The sequence below is a fragment of the Nerophis ophidion genome, linkage group LG13 (assembly GCF_033978795.1).
Source record: "Nerophis ophidion isolate RoL-2023_Sa linkage group LG13, RoL_Noph_v1.0, whole genome shotgun sequence".
Classification (NCBI taxonomy): Eukaryota; Metazoa; Chordata; class Actinopteri; order Syngnathiformes; family Syngnathidae; genus Nerophis; species Nerophis ophidion.
Window position 1 is genome coordinate 15077548 of NC_084623.1, and position 17117 is coordinate 15094664.

The 17117-nt window shown below is 38.6% G+C and overlaps 1 protein-coding gene across 1 annotated transcript in view; it reads right to left on the reverse strand.

Moving 5' to 3' along the window:
* The window catches only part of dnah7 (dynein, axonemal, heavy chain 7), a 196503-nt gene that overhangs the window by 168493 nt on the left and 10893 nt on the right, over window positions 1-17117 (reverse strand). The window contains exons 11-22 of the mRNA XM_061918446.1: window positions 14254-14523; window positions 14004-14131; window positions 13617-13695; window positions 11630-11854; window positions 11369-11515; window positions 9680-9859; window positions 9345-9485; window positions 8856-9223; window positions 8390-8576; window positions 6689-6882; window positions 3064-3262; window positions 2850-2990 (exon numbers count right to left, since the gene is read on the reverse strand). Of these exons, the coding sequence (XP_061774430.1) occupies window positions 2850-2990; window positions 3064-3262; window positions 6689-6882; window positions 8390-8576; window positions 8856-9223; window positions 9345-9485; window positions 9680-9859; window positions 11369-11515; window positions 11630-11854; window positions 13617-13695; window positions 14004-14131; window positions 14254-14523 (2259 nt within the window). The remainder of the gene's footprint in view (window positions 1-2849; window positions 2991-3063; window positions 3263-6688; window positions 6883-8389; window positions 8577-8855; window positions 9224-9344; window positions 9486-9679; window positions 9860-11368; window positions 11516-11629; window positions 11855-13616; window positions 13696-14003; window positions 14132-14253; window positions 14524-17117) is intronic.

Here is a 17117-nt window from a genome sequence, read left to right on the forward strand (position 1 = left end):
TCATGGCAGAAGTGCATTGTGAAAAAAAATATGCTACCTGCTACTACTTCAGTACCTATGAAAATTGATCATTTCAACATTGGTGGTAACATATAAAAACTGAGAAGGGCTGAAAAAAAATGGCACCGAAAAGGAAATCATATACTGCAGGTTACAAGCTGGAAGTAGTGAAATATGAATTTGAATGACTCTTACCATAATATGTTAGGTTAACATACCAGGCATGTTCTCAGTTCGTTATAACGTACACTTATTCAGCCTGTTGTTCACTATTCTTCATTCATTTTAAATTGCCTTTCAAATGTCTATTCTTTATGTTGGATTTTATCAAATAAATTTCCCCCCAAAAAATTCGACTTATATGTTTCTTTCCTTCTTATGCATTTTCGGCCGGTGCGATTTATACTCCGGAGCGATTTATAATCCGAAAAATACGGTACTCGTTTAGCCCACGTTATGGTACAGTTCTTTTGACAGGGGCTTAGTGTGCAGGTCTGCTTGGCCGCCTCCTCTTCCTCTTGGTTTTAAAGTTCCCGCACCTGCGCCTGTTTGGCCCCCCACTGCCTAATCAGCATATTGGATATAAACTGGGAGCTCAAGGATTACGCTCTCTGCTCTGATCTACTTGGTCCTGCTTGGATGTTGGCTGGAGCCTGCCCCAGTCTTGTTTCACACATTTATGTTCCATAAGTTTTTCGTTTAATATACTTTCTTTTGTTAACCGGCATACTCATTTTTTGTTACAATAAAATATCTTTTTTTTTTCAGCTTTACTCCAGTTTAATTTCCCCTTTGTCGTTGCAGCCCAGATCCAGCCGTAACAAATGGGGGCTCATTTTGAAATTTTTTTTTTTTTTTTTTTTAACAAGGTAGTGTAATTTTGGTTTTGCAACGGTTATTTTGTAATCTGGTTTGAAAAAAACGAACGCCATTTAAAAAACACACCAAGCAGACACCAAAACATATCAATTGAATTTGTTTCAAGCCGCCCTTTAAGTCATCCAGCAGCTTTAAAATTATACAATTATATTGCTGATTAAATATTATGTCTAAATTTTTTATTTTTGACAGTAGTTTTGATGATCGGCTCTTTTTTTTACAGCCTTTTGTAACTGCGTCAGTTTGCTCGTCTTCTCTTGATAAAACTAAATATACAGTATATGCAAAACAGCGGCCGCAGAACAGTTGTAGTCTTAATAAATCACAATGCATGAGCTAAATTATTATTGTATTGTGGGCATTCTGATAATCGGCATATTATATATACACACACACATATATATATATATATATATATATATATATGGGCTTTATTAATCCCCTCGGGTATTAATAAAGTATTTCTGATTCTGTTTCAAAAGTGATAACGCATTAACTATAAATTTCAATAATGGCACCATTTTTTTGGGCGGGGGCGATTAACGCACACAAGTCCTTTTTGACCCTCGGGCCGTGCCATAGCGGAGGGAACACTTGGCCACAAGCGAGCAGAAATGGAAAAAGGAAAGTGTACCATATGGAAATATCAGGTTAAAGGCCATGGCAAGATGTTCCCCCGACAAGACAGGCATATTTTTTGCCGCGAGAAAAGCCGACATCACTGCAGCAAACGCCTTCTTTGGGCGTCGTTCAGAGGCGGGTGGTGCTTCACTTCCGTGTTCAGATTACGGTTAAGATGCAGTGATAACATAACATTTAGATAGTTACTGTGACTGGTTTATGACATAAAAGCTCAACAAAAATGAAGGACGGTCGGCAGGAAGTTGAAAGGCGACTTTTTTATTGCAAAAAGTCGATCCGACATCAAAACATGTCAAGACACTTTCTCAAACCATTCGTACAGTTTTCCAACTTCAAAATAACATTTAGATTGTTACTGTGACTGGTTTATGACATAAAAGCTCACCAGAAATTAAAGTTCGGTCGGCAGGAAGTCGAAAGGAGACTTTTTTATTGCAAAAAGTCGATCTGACATCAAAACATGTCAAGACACTTTCTCAAACCAATCATACACTTTTCCAACTTCAAAACAAAAACGCAACACAATAAATCCGGTTCAACATTTACAAAATAAAAATTTCTTACATTACGATCATGCTTTTTCAAAAGGGATAGGCAGCGGATGCAATACTTTTTTGGCACCAACCGAAACCAGCTGGTAAGACCGGGCACCAACAAATTTTCTGTTATTATTGCGTGAAACTGTGTAAAACTGTTATCTAAACATGGAAGTGTAGCTCCTTCTCCGAAAGCAAGTGCTCCTAAAGCAGAAATACAAACTTGGAATTTCTACAAAATCAAAAATCTGGCAAGACACCAGCACATGGCAGGCATTTTTTTTTAATTGTCATTAAATCAGGTGTGTCCTCTTTGTGTTGAGCGGTTTAAAAAGCATATGGTTTAAAACACATTTCATTAAAGCACATTGATTGTCCGTTCATGGTGTTAAAACTTGAAAATTATCTGTCTAGAGAACACTTATTAATGAGGAAAAATTATAATATATGTGATTAATCGTGATTAATTTTGAGTTAACTATTAACAATGCGATTAATTGCAATTAAATATTTTAATCGTTTGATACACATAAATGTATATATACACACACATAATATACAGTATATATAAATATATATATACATCAGTACATACGGTACATGCAAAATTGATCGCGCTCTCTATATTACTCATTTAAGAGGTGCAATCCTTTGCACATGAGCCTAAGGGATGAACTTGCGTCTGCTATAAATGTGTGCGCATGTTTTACATGGACACTTAGTTTCAAAGGAATAAAAATAATAATAAAAACATATCCCAACTTAAAGATGCTTGCATGTGCACATGAATACCTTCTGTCCTGACTTAATGGCGTCATGGATATCCTTTGTCCAGTAAACCTGTGATACACAGAGCACTGCCTGGCCAGGCCATGCACGCACCCAGTCAATCCTTTTCTCTGTTGGGTATGCTATGATTGCTTCCCCTACCACCTGCGATGGGCCACAAGAAGGTCAGGTCAAAAAGAGCAGTTTTCTATTCAAGCCCGGCATCAAAAAGAGACACCTTATGCAGCGAGGCAGTCATGTCATTCTCAAGTTCCAGAAGCCATTTCTCCACTTGGCCGCGGGCATTCGGGGTGCAAATCACATCAACCAGCATGACTTCTTCACCCTCACTGCTCTTCATGTGAGTGATGTCAAGGTCTTCGGTGAACGTCACACGGGCGATGCCCTCAAAACACTTCTTCAAGAAAGGCTGCACCCTTTAAGAGAGAAAGCAAAAAAACAACTGTCTTGACATCAGCAAAGTGCATGAGAGCGTTTCATGTTTTCATCAGACTTTTGTCAGTCAGCATCTGGAGGATTATTTGGGGGCTTTGGGTTTGTATTTGGCTTTTTTGTATTTAGTTGTTTGGTTATGCCTTCGCAATAGAGCAGTGGTTCTCAAACTGTGGTACTTGAACCACGCGAGCTCCATCGAGTTGTACGCCAAATAATCACTTGATTAAATTTTCAAACACAGTGTTACTGTTCAAACTGTGTATAGAAATATTAAATATACTGTTACTGTTAAGTAAAACTTGTTTTTAATGAATATTTAGGTCTACTTTGCTAATGTACTTTCATGTTGACATTATGGTAGTACTTGGGTTTACAAGGGTTTTCTGAGGTGGTACGTGGTGAGAAAAGTTTGAGAACCACTACTCTAGAATAATTCTACCATAGTGAATGAAGAACACATGCAGTTTTCCACAAACTATTTGAGACGGAACCAATAGTTCCTCTGCTGGTTGCAGCCAAGTAGTACATTGTTTTTCAACCCTTTTTTGAAAAAATCCGGAGGGACACCACCTGCAGAAATCATTAAAAAATTAAATTCAGTAGACAATAAAAAGTCGTTGTCGCAATTGTTGGATATGAATTCAAACCCTAACCAACCATGCGTCACTATAGCTCTTTGGGTGTGGGAAAAAAATCGATTCGAATATGTTGTGTGATTCTGAATCAATTCTCTTTTTTTTTTAAATGTTTTTTTTAAACTTTTTTTTATCATTCCAACAAACCACTACACAGCAATACCATAACAATGAGATCCAATTCCAAAACCAAACCTGACCCAGCAACACTCACAACTGCAATAAACTGCGCAAATGATGTGACACAAACACAACACAGAACAAACCAAAAGTAGTGCAAACCATAAGTAGTGAAACAAAAATGAATATTGTAACAACAGTATCAATATTAGTTATAATTTCAGCATAGCAGTGATTACAAATCCCTCATTTACATTATCATTAGACATTTATAAAAATAATAAAAAAGAACAATAGTGTCACAGTGGCCTACACTTGCATCACATCTCATAAGCTTGACAACACACTGTGTCCAATATTTTCACAAAGATAAAATAAGTCATATTTTTTGTTCGTTTAATATTTAAAACAAATTTACATTATTGCAATCAGTTGATAAAACATAGTCCTTTACAATTATAAAAGCTTTTTTTTTTTTTAAATCTACTACTCTGCTAGCATGTCAGCAGACTGGGGTAGATCCTGCTGAAATCCTATGTATTGAATGAATACAGAATCGTTTTGAATCGGAAAATTTTCGTTTTTGAATCGAGAATCGCGTTGAATGGAAAAAAAATCGATATATTATTGAATCGTGACCCCAAGAATCGATATTGAATCGAATCGTGGGACACCCAAAGAATTGCAGACCTAATAGCTCTCATGTCAAAGTCGGTCTACTGTCACAACCTGTCACAAATCACATGGTGACATATATTGACTTTTTTTGAGTTTTCCTGTGTGTAGTGTTTTAGTTCTTGTCTTCTGCTCCTATTTTGGTAGCTTTTCCTCTTTTGTTGGTATTTTCCTGTTGCAATTTCATGTCTTCTTTTGAGCATTATTCCCCAGTTGTCGCTATTTTTTTTTTGTGTGGACATTTTTGATTGTCATGCCATGTACGGATCTACTTTGTGGACACGGCGTCTCTGCTCCACACACTGTAAGTCTTTGCTGTCGTCCAGCATTCTGTTTTTGTTTACTATATAGCCAGTTCAGTTTAACTTTTGTTCTGCATAGCCATCCCTAAGCTTTATTTAATTTTCTTAGGACCATTCATCTTTTGTTTATTTTTGGTTTAAGCATTAGACACCTTTTTACCTGCACACTGCCTCCCGCTGTCGTCTGCATATTGTGATCATGACAAACCATCGTCGTCTCAGGGAACAATTTCCCTTGTGGATCATTAAAGTTTGTTTAAGTCTAAGTCTTAAGTCTCACTCGATCTGTTCTCGACATCTACAAAGCAATTAGCTACCGGCTGCCACCTACTTATATGGAAAAGTATAACATAGTTACTGTGCCGAGCTCTAGACAGCACAGACACCCAACAATGGCACATTATTTGCGGATTATACTAACTGGTTTGCAAAAAATATTTGAACCCAAATAAGTGAAAGTACATAACCTCCTACGGCACACCAGACTGTATCTCACGGCACACTAGTCAGTGGTTGAAAAACACTGAAGTAGTGCACTCTATTTTAACTCGAGTGGTTTAAAGACAATACCGAGCTATACTGTACACAACCCTTTGCCACTGTTCTTTCATGTTGGTCATCATGGTTGTACATGGAGAGCCAAGTGTTTTCTGAAGTGGTACTTGGTGAAAAAAGTTTGAGAACCACTCCACTAGTACTAGTAATTGCCAAAATAAGAAATATGCTGAGGATAATACAACTCCAGCTCAAGATGTAATACCATATCGCTGTAGAGTATAGTAGCAAAATAGAACACACTCTCAGTCCTGGCTGCTCAATATAATATGAAGCAGTCAACAATAGGTTCACAATATTAAAAAGGTCACTACCTGTTCAGTACAAGTGAATATAATGTACTCCAGTGATCCTCAAACCACTAGTGGTACACACACTCCATCTAGTGGTACACCCAAGATTCACTTGTTTAAATAGTCAAACATACTGTTACTGTTCAAACTTTGTGTAATGTTACAGTGACCAAAAATATAAAATAGACTTGTCGAATAAAACCTTTGCCCTGTTTCAATAAATATTCAGGCCTAATATGCTACTGAATTTTAAAGTTGGTAGTTATGGTGATAATTGGAGACCCACGTTTTATCTGAGGTAGTACCTGGTGGAAAAAGTTTAAGAACCACTGATGTACACCAATAAATGAGCTGTTTCTAGTCTTTATGTGTGCATCCTTCATTGTGTCCGTCACATATCATTAAAGATACAGTTCACAGTTAATGTTTTATTTATTATTATTAATAGTAGCTATATTGTATGAAAGTTGTTGTAAAATAACAGTCAAATTAATTTTGCTGCGGTAATAAAGGTTTAATGATAAACAAATATTACTACAGCACTAGTGAACACTTGATTCCAATTGCTTCAGCAACTTTAATAAATTTGAACAGATTTGGAGGTTACTGTATTGAACTGTTTTCTCAGTACTTACTATTCTTAATGTTTCTTTGCACCTGGCAGTAAGACTATGCCAACAACTGGTTACTGGATTCTCAATTAGGAATCTACCTATACATTTATCTATCTCCAATTTTATCCTCATGGAGCAAAAAAAATAATTGGGTATAAAATTGTTGATTGACATCAAAGCACATCAGAGATATAGTAAAACGTTTTGGTTTACCTTGTAGGGTCTTTGGTCTCAGAAAGGATTTCCAACAGCTCCTCGTTTGAAAGAAAGAAAAAGCGTGGAAAATACAGACGCTTCTTCTCCAGGTAGTTATTAAGCCCTTTCAGGATGATCTCCAGGTGCTCATTGGATTTCTTCTGCCTGTCGAGCATGCTATCGATTCTTATGACTACCAACACATGCTTGTCCTGCAGAAGATAGAATGGTGGTTGGATAGTTTCTTATTGACATGTTGAACATTCTTAAAGAGCATGTAATCAAAAAAATTCTTAAAATTCTGCTCAGTTAACAGAAGCAAAAACTGTCAGTGTACCCATCACTTCTGATTGAACAGATGCATTAAAATCATGTTTTTTTACCCATCTATCCTGTATTGTACTAAGGAACCACAGATAGTATTGCCTTATAGATTTGTTGATTAATGTGTGATTTAAAATAGCATGATAGGCGAAGACCCCAAGTTCCTGGGGTTGCAGATCACTGACGATATAACCTTGTCCCTACACACCGGAGCTCTTGTAAAAAAGAGCACAGCAGTGCATGCCCTTTTTGCGTCGGATGAAAAGAGCACAGCTCCCTGCCCCCATTCTCACCACATTCTACAGAGGCACTATAAAGAGCCTGCTGACCAACAGCATCTCTGCCTGGACTGGAGCCTGCAATGCCTCAGACTGGAAGTCTCTCCAGAGAGTGGTGAGAACGGCAGAAAAGATCATCAGGACTCCTCTTCATCCTATCCAGGAGATCGCAAAAAGCCGCTGCCTGACCAGGGCTCAAAAAATATGTGAAGACTCCTCCCACCCCCACCAAGGACTGTTTTCACTGCTGGACTCTAGGAAGAGGTTCCGCAGCCTCCGAAGCAGAACCTCCAGGTTCTGTAACAGCTTCTTCCCTCAGACCGTAAGACTCTTGAACGCATCATAATTAAATTATCCCCTCAACTCCCCCCAAAATGGATTAACTCGCTGGAAGAAAAAAGACAATATAACATACATCCATAAACGTGTGGACACATGTGAAAAAGTGCAATATATTTATTTGTACAGTAATCTATTTATTTATTTATATATATTTAATTATTTCATATATGGGGACGGCATGGAGCAGTGGGAGAGTGGCCGTGCGCAACCCGAGGGCCCCTGGTTCAAATCCCACCTAGTACCAACCTCGTCACGTCCGTTGTGTCCTGAGCAAGACACTTCACCCTTGCTCCTGATGGGTGCTGGTTGGCGCCTTGCATGGCAGCTCCCTCCATCAGTGTGTGAATGTTTGTGTGAATGGGTAAATGTGGAAGTAGTGTCAAAGCGCTTTGAGTACCTTGAAGGTAGAAAAGCGCTATACAAGTACAACGCATTTATCATTTATATATATTTATTTAATTATATATGCACCTTATTGCTTTTTTTTTTATCCTGTACTACCATGAGCTTATGTAACTAAATTTCGTTCTTATCTGTGCTGTACAGTTCAAATTTGAATGACAATAAAAAGGAAGTCTAAGTTTAAGTCTACAACATCTTTTGTTTCTACTCCCCTATTCTACACTGTTTTATCTTCTCCATTACCCTTTGTTCTATACTATTTTGATGGTTCAGTGCTTTGAGACCTTCCATTTGTTTTATTTCAGCAGAATGACACAAAAACCTTTGAATACGGTTGCGATAGTGAGTGAATACAATCAGACTATTTTCTTACCAATGCAACTTGTTTCATGATGTCCTTCCAGGTTTTGTCAACATTTGTAAAACGCCGTCCTTCATCAGGCATCTGAGCCATGATGTCTGGCGAGCTGAAGATGGGCTCCAGGTAAAGCCATGTGGATTGTACCTTTAACCATTCATCCAGGATCTCTTGGAGAAGCAACAATGTGCCCTCCCACTCTCTGCAAGTACAGTGTATTCATTAAAGAAGAAGGGCACTCTTACTTTATTTCAGAGGGTTAAACATGCTGATGGACCTTAGATTGACCTCAGCCACCCCTTACAGTGTTTTACACCTCAACACAAAGTCGATGTATTACAAAGTTCCCCTAGTAATCAAGGAAGGAATCAATAAAGTACTATCTATCTATCTATCTATCTAGTAAGTAAAAACGTGTAAAATCTTTAATAAACTAAACACTTCCAACAACAACCAAACATGGCATTCTCTCTTTTCTCACCGTATCTCCACCTCAAAAGGCTTAATGAAAGGAGAGCCCTTCATGGTTTGGGTTTTTACAATGTGATCATCCAGCAGCATCTGCACTTCGTCCACAGAGGACAAGATGCTCGTGCCCGTCTCACGATAAGGCAGAAGTTTGAACACTATATCACCCCATTCACTGGTCATCTTCTCCAAAGCCTTTTCCAGTGAATATTCTTTGCTGGCTGACTCACTGATGCCTTCAAATGTGGGTAGATGCTCTTCCAGGTTCAAAGACAGAAAGTGGGACATACAGGCCTCTTCGTCGGCCGTGTGTAAGGGCCTGCCAGCTATTTCGCTCAAAGCATCCCAGTGGCGTTCACGCAGACCTGGATTACAAAGTACCTGGTGAAAAGGTATAAAAGTGAATATATAAATGGAAATATGGAAATACCAGATTTTACATAACTGTGATGTTTAGAACATGAATTTGATAGCTTGTTAATGTGCTTTGTTTGAGCCTCACCTGAACCATAGGAACATCCTTTTTGAAAACTTCCACTTTTTCCTTCATTATTGTGGCTAAACCCAGAGCATTGGGCACTTCAGTGAAGCCTTTCTCCAGTTTATACAGGGAGCGCCAGTAATTCCCCACATCCCCTTCTATCTACAAGGGCAGATAAAAACACGAAAAAACAAAAACATGTCATATTTCCATGTGAATTGTAGATATAAAAGTGTTTTCAATAAAAAGTGACTGAATGGAGCAGTGGAAATCCTAGATTGAATAACTGAAATCATGATCAAAAAGGTTTTGGTTTGCTTCGATTTTTGCTTTTTAGATGGATAGAAATGTTCTACCTTGTCTGGGTTGACACCTGAGAGTGGACCGTAAAGCCACTGTTCATGGTGGGTTTGGAAGTCATGGGCTGTCTCATACAGACGCAGGAAGGGGGTTAACTTGTCCTGGACCTTTTTCCGCAGCGGGTACTGAGAGGCAGGCCACTCATATGCTTCCTCTTCTAGATTGAAGTCATTTATCTTTTCAAAAGGATGAAAGGAGTAAATAAGTAAACATTGTATTGAATGCACAAAAAAATTCAAAATACAATAATTCACAGTACTGTACATGTGGACAGTAGTCAGAAGCCATTGGACAGTGAGGGAGCCTTGGTGGGGTTGGTTTTACAACTGTGTTGGCCCTGCGATGAGGTGGCGACTTGTCCAGGGTGTACCCCGCCTTCCGCCCGATTGTAGCTGAGATAGGCGCCAGCGCCCCCCGCGACCCCGAACGGGAATAAGCGGCAGAAAATGGATGGATGGATGGATTTGACAATGCGCTTAGAAAATGTGATGTGTTGTTTACTTGTAAGTTAGGTTTCGGTACTCCTTGTGGTAATAAAACGAGTGAAACATCAAGGTTTAGTTTCCAAATTTCACACATTTTTATGCAAATGAAGCATATTCTCTTACCAAATTTTTCAGACTATAAGGCCACTACTTTTTTTTTACGCTGAACGGAGTGCAGCTAATTTAGGGATTTTTCTTCGCTAACGGCCATACTGCTTTGTATTAAAAAAAATAGTGTTTTAACATTGACAGAGTGTTAGAATAATTATGTATATATTGTCACACAACTCTTATGCTTAATGGCCGTTGCTATAGTTATTATCAATTGTACTGAAATTGTATTTTTCTTTGTCGGTGCAAAGCTGACAATCCAAAAGATTGCAAGCCAGTCTTGTATCAGTGTTTGTTTACAGAATCGGCCTGCTGACTGCCAAGGCCGAACATCGAGTACAGAGACAAGGCTATATCACGACTGTAAGCACATTTACATATTTGTATAATCATATATTTTGTCAAACTGGAGCCGTCGAGATTACCTCCTTCCCTCAGCGACAGCTTCAGTGATGTTCCCAGGTATCTTCCAAATAAATAGAGGAAGGACGTGGGCTAGACTTTTAGAACGTAGTTTGGATTTGTAACAAGAGTACAGCCTAAAAAACGTGTCTCCTTAATTGAGCCAAATTTAACTCTGTCTCTGCATGTTTCCTTGCTTCTCGTCTGTTTGATAGATGTTATCAGTGTTTGAACCTGACACAGAGACACTGAAAATGTGTGTTATTGTTTGTGCTATTGCGCACTTTTTTGCACAAATTCGCTCACTGCAGATGCTGCTGGTTAAAAATATGTACTTCCTGTTTCGTGCCTTGAACCGGAAGTACAACAGTCCATAGTGTTTCGGATTCTATATTCATCACTTTTACAACATACCTAAAACAATTCATACTTATTTGTATGCGCTATTGTAATGTAATCAAGCTAGAGTTGTTAGCATTAGCAAATGTGCTAACACGTTTACAAGTCTATGTGTTATTATTATCAACTTACAATGGCATTTTTTTGTATCGTTTCAGTCTGAAATCCTTGAGGGACCAGATAACATTTGACACAATTCACTTACCTACATTAGTCGATATATGTCATCTTTTGAAAACAATAAAAATTACGCAGGTTATAATTCTGTGTAAAAGCATTCTAAATTACCCTTTCTATTGCGGTTTCCAGCTTGCTATTGAGGGCCTGTGCTTTCTTCAAGTACTTGCCGAGATCCTCCAGTTCACCAAAGGAAGTAAACTCCTCCACTTGTACACTGTAGGTGTCTAGTTCTTCCTCAAAAAGCTCCCGGAACAACTGCAATTATTGAACCAACATACAAAAAACTTTACTAATACTTAATGACTTTTTTCATTGTTGTATGTTTTTTTTCCCCAGTCAATAACTTCTTGGCAAACGTGAGAATCAAACCTTTAGACTGTTCTGATATTGTGTTGTCTTTTCAGATACTATCTGCTGGTTATCCTCAAAGATGGATGGCAGACGCCTGAGCCACTGAATGGTCTTTTTGTTGAGCTCCATGTCCAAAGGTGAGAGGGAGACAAAATCTATCAGGGAACACAACTGCATGTTGGAGTTTGACAACCTTTGTTCCAACTTCGGAAGCTCAATATTCTTCACTTTATTGACAAAGGCCTGGAAGAAAAAACAAATGGGAATATCTGTTAATACTCTTGATCCAGTTTTAAGGTTGTGGGAAAGCTGGAGCTTGCCCCAGAATATTTATTACACACAGACAAATAATCAGACTCCCCGACAGACAATTTAGAGTTGATAGTATTTTAAATAGTCATAGTTACTGTCCCAAAAAGTAATTGAATTAGTAACTGAATTACTCTTGAAAGTGGGAAAGTAATTAATGCATTACTTTATATATAATAAGTCAAATATTGAAATGATAAATGAAAATGAACCTGATATTTCTAAATCACATATTGCCATGTACATACACTATATGTTTGTTTTCTTTGTCACAAGAGGATTCACCATGTGCATTGCTCTCTGTACCTAAACGTGTTCATTCAATAGAATATAAATGAACAGAGTGAACCCTCTTGTCAGTCATACACAATCTTTGTCTCTGTGAGTGGATGCGGGACTGCAAACTTCCAACAGCGACAGCACCTCGCTAGTCGCTAGTGAGAAGCACAAAAAGGTAACAAAAATTAGGCGGAAAAATTATGATTGCAAAGCCAAATGTCCTGTTGTGGGAATATTTTTGGCATTGACATGGACGAACAAGACAGTATGTCAAATTCATTGGACAGGGTAAACACAAAAAAACCTTCCAACTTTGGGAAAAAAACTGCACTTAAAGTTGTTCGATATCTATTGAAGTGCAAATTTTGCTAACATAGATTGAGAGTCAATAATATTTTCATTGTTTGTTTACTTATTTGGGATAATTAAAAGTTATTGACCTTCCAATCCCAATTGTAAAATATATGCATGAGAAATAAAAAACTTTACTTAAACAATCTTCATTATGATATATTAGAATTAGTGCTTGTATTGGTGTCAATCAATCCATCAAAGTTTATTTATATAGCCTTTAATCACAAGTGTCTCAAAGGGCTGCACAAGCCACACCAACATCCTCGGCTTCGATGTATTGTCACAATAATGCAGACAATAAAATTGCTTATCTGCAAAGATTTGGGGGACAATATATCAATCAACAGAACCTGTTCAGCGCAGGCCTATGTTACTTTTATGTTTAATTTAAATATCTGGTGTGTGCTGTTGGAAAAAAAATGATGAGACTATGTTTACAGTAGGGAATGAATGAATGGATGAATGGGTTTATTTTGAGCCATGCAAACAAAACAAGAGAGTGACATAAAATACAAAATAAATATATAGATACATTATTTTTACACCTACATTAGATGTGCCTAATCTTTTGTAGATGTCAAGATTGGCTCAAAAGGGAGTGGGAAGAAGTAAACTTATTAGGTCCCACCCCTCAAGGTATTCATATGGCCCTATTCCTGAGTGGATCTCCGGTGAGAGGAAGAGGGGGATTTAATAATTTTGCAGTGCAGTCTGCTGAAAATAATAGAACGTGCTACTCTTCCTAGCAACGAACGCTGTGGTCAAAGTTGGAATTGCCACAAAGTACATGTTAAGATATTCAACACTCTACTGCCACTTGGCAGCTAAAGGAGATAGTGCACCACCCCAATTTGTCACGTTTCATGTGTCAGGTAAACCGTGACGAATGGGGCCATATGAATACCCTTCCTACAGTACGTACAATAGGCGCAGACATGCGGCATAATGTACACTTTACATGTACAGGTGCAACTTTAAAAAAAAAATCCCATGTCTGGTTTCAGAGTAGCACGAAACTAACTTTCCACTGTACTCGACAGGGTGTGTGGTTCAGTGTGGATACCTTCAACTCCATCAATGAATGCGTGTCCGGCGGCGTGCTCAGTGCCTTCTCTGCAATCTTTTCAAATTCATCGCACAGCCTTTGAAATGGAGAGTTGTAGTCGGTCACACATATTGAGGGATATGATTAATTCACAGCCTGCAACTAGTGTACATTGTGCAACTGAGATTAAGGTCAAATACTATTGACTACAAAAGCAAAACTTCAATCTTGTTTTTTAGAACGCCAATTTGGGAGAATGTAGATAGTCAGACATATACGTCAAAATTGACTAAAAACTTACATGTCAGTTCTATTACGTTTAGGATCTAATGTACAGTTTTTAAAAGATCACACATTCTTCTGAAACTATTCACTTTGCATTTTTTATAAGAGAAAGTAACTAACGTGGTATTGATTTCCTGGTGGCCCTGTAGCATCCGTAAAACCAATTTTTGCTGTAAATCTTGAGCGCGCTTGATGAGAGCCTGAATGAGCTTGTGGGCTTGCACTTCAAACATGCCGAGACGTACCACCTGAAAGCCAAAGTATGAGGTTGTATATCCACATTTAAACAAGCAACATCCTTCCTAGTCCTTGAGTTAGATTGTTTTATTGTGCTACGGGGAATGATGATTATTGAGATACAACCCCATACCTTACGTGATGTGTACTGGATCTGGTCTATCAGCTGCTGGTATTTGATCACCTCGTTCATGAGATCCTGAAAGGTTTGTTCCTCGTTAAGGAAACGCTCCATGGTTGCCTCTGCCTCTTTGTTTATCAAAGAAGTATATTTATCATACTCGTGGATGTACTCTGTTGGCCTCACATACTCGGCATAGACAACCTTGCGAACCTCTTCCGCCTGGGCTATTAGGATTTCTGGCAAGATGATGGGTTTGAGGGTTTCCCCAGAGTTACTTGTCTGAGAGAAGAAGAACACAATAAAATACAAATATTTTCTTTCTGTGGTTGAAATAGAATGGCAGCAGCTCTATCCACAAGGACTTGGTCTTGGGGTTGGAGAGTTGTAAGCTTAAGTCCTCAAAAATTGTTATCTGTTTGCTGAGCAGTCAATGATGTCTTGAGCAAAGTAATAAAAAATAAATTTCTCCCTCAAGCACAGTCTATCTGATATTTGTTTTCAATCCTAAATTATCTTAAAGGGGTCATATCATGCAAAACCCGCTTTTCTTGCCAGTTGGCACCCATTTTTGTGTATTTGAGATCCTCATAAGTGCCGAAAGTTTTAATTTAAACAATGTTCCAAACCAGCTCTTTAAAGAGTTGCCCTGACTTGTGATGTATGCCAACTGCCAATACCTCCATACATGCTAAATGACACTTGGGGGTGTGTAAGCCATTTTCATTTCTATGGTGGCTTTTGTAGTCCAAACAAACCCAATGATCAAAAATTAGATCTTTACATAAATCTCCGGCCTTATCTGAAGAAGTACCGTAAAAGTGCCCGGTTAACTTTTGTGTTTCGTGTCAATGAAATCACTTTAAAGACCAACCGCAGCCAACAATATAGAGAAGGATTTTCCGAGGAACTACTTTTGACGGCAACGGTGGATACAATGAAGCGATAGGTTTAATAACAATAGATTGTTAATTGTTAACTTATATTGTCACTGCATCGAACAGGTTAGTGTGGATGCAAAACTATTTTCTTCACCGAAATCATTTCCGTGGCCCACATAAGCAAAAATAAACTACTGTTCCTCAGATTGAGACTCTTCCCCCTACAAGGTTACAAATCTAGGGGTAATAATAGACTTAAATGTAAAGTTTAACAGCCACATTAAATCAATAACGTCGGCAGCTTTTTACCACCTAAAACATTGCCAAAATCAAACAAAAGCCTTAGAAATACTGTCTCCAGCAGGTTAGACAACTGTAATGGCCTTCTCACTGGTGTAATTATCCGCGATCTGGAACATGTTTTGTTTAGTTATGTTCTGTTAGTTTTGGACTCCCTTAGTTCCTGTTTTGTGCACTTTGGGTGTTTGTTTTGGTTACCATGGGTGTTAATTGGTTTCACCTGCCTCTGATTAGTGCTCGGCACGTTCACCTGCTATTTATTCACGTTGCTCGCCACAGTCGGTGTGGCTTCATTGTTTGCGGTATGCAACTATCACGTTGGTTTGAACCTGTTCATGATTCCTGATCTTGATCCTGGGCTAAGCTGTTATCTAAGCTTCCCGCCCGATCGGCATGTTTTTGTTTGGTTTGTTTCTGTCTTTTGGTATTATTACGATCAAATTATCATCTCCTACCTCACGCTGTCATCCGGAGCCGTCAGTCCTGCATTCCGGGAGAACAAACCCCGACCCGACCACGCCCCCTTGTGACAGAATGAAGCAATATGAATAAATAGCTTTCTGATTAGTGCTCAACAGCAGGTAAACGTGCCGAGTACTAATCAGAGGCAGGTGAAACCAATTAACACCCATGGTAACCAAAACAAACACCCAAAGTGCACAAAACAGGAACTAAGGGAGTCCAAAACTAACAGAACATAACTAAACAAAACATGTTCCGGATCATGGATCATGACAACTGGGCTCTCTAAACGAACTGTAAAGCAGCTGCAGTGCATCCAGGATGCTACTGCTCGAGTTCTGAGAAGAATTAGCAAATATGACCATTCAAGTGCAGTGCTTAGGTCACTGCATTGGCGTCCTGCTGCTCAAATAATATACTTTACAACAGCTCTGCTTGTGCGCAAGTCTTTTCATGGTCCTGTGCCAAAGTAAATCCCTGACATGCCCGAACCATACGAGCCATATTGGACTATGAGAACCTCAGGGAGCCATCTGCTGCTAGTACCCAGAGTCAGCATGAAATATGGTGGACATTTTTTTTTTTGTATGCTTCTAAAATCTAAAATAGTCTTCCAGAAGATGTGAGACAGGCCTCATGGTTGGCAATGTTCAAATCCAGGCTGAAATTTGTATTACTCAGTTCTGCATATGACAACTGAAAGTATTTTACCCTCACTATTTGATTTTATTTTGAATTAGGATTGTTTTTGATTACGTTTTATGATTTTAACATGAATTATGATTTTATTGTTTTGCCTTCTTGTAATTTATTTTAAAAGCACTTTGAATTGCATTGTGTAAGAATTGTGATCAATGAATTTTGCCAAGATAGACTATTTTTAATGTTACGTTAGCGATGTAGCATTGGCGTTAGCTAGCTATTGCATTGCTATTGTTACAGACTTTAGAGATAAAAATTCTGTGTGTATTGAAATTAGGAGAACAACTGTGGAAGTTTCTCTCCCGTGGGTCCTCCAGACCACCAAGCATCGACATGACAGCCCGGATCAGGGTTACAACACAGTTTTATTTTCCTGATAAAGTCTCTCAGGTGCTTTTCAGCAATTGTCTTTTTCTGGCTGTCTCTCTCTCTTGCTCAAGCTCCACCACCTCTCTGCTCCCCGGCTGCTGCCTTTTAACAAAGCGACAGGTGATTAGATAACCAGGCCCAGGTGGGCCATCTACGCACCTG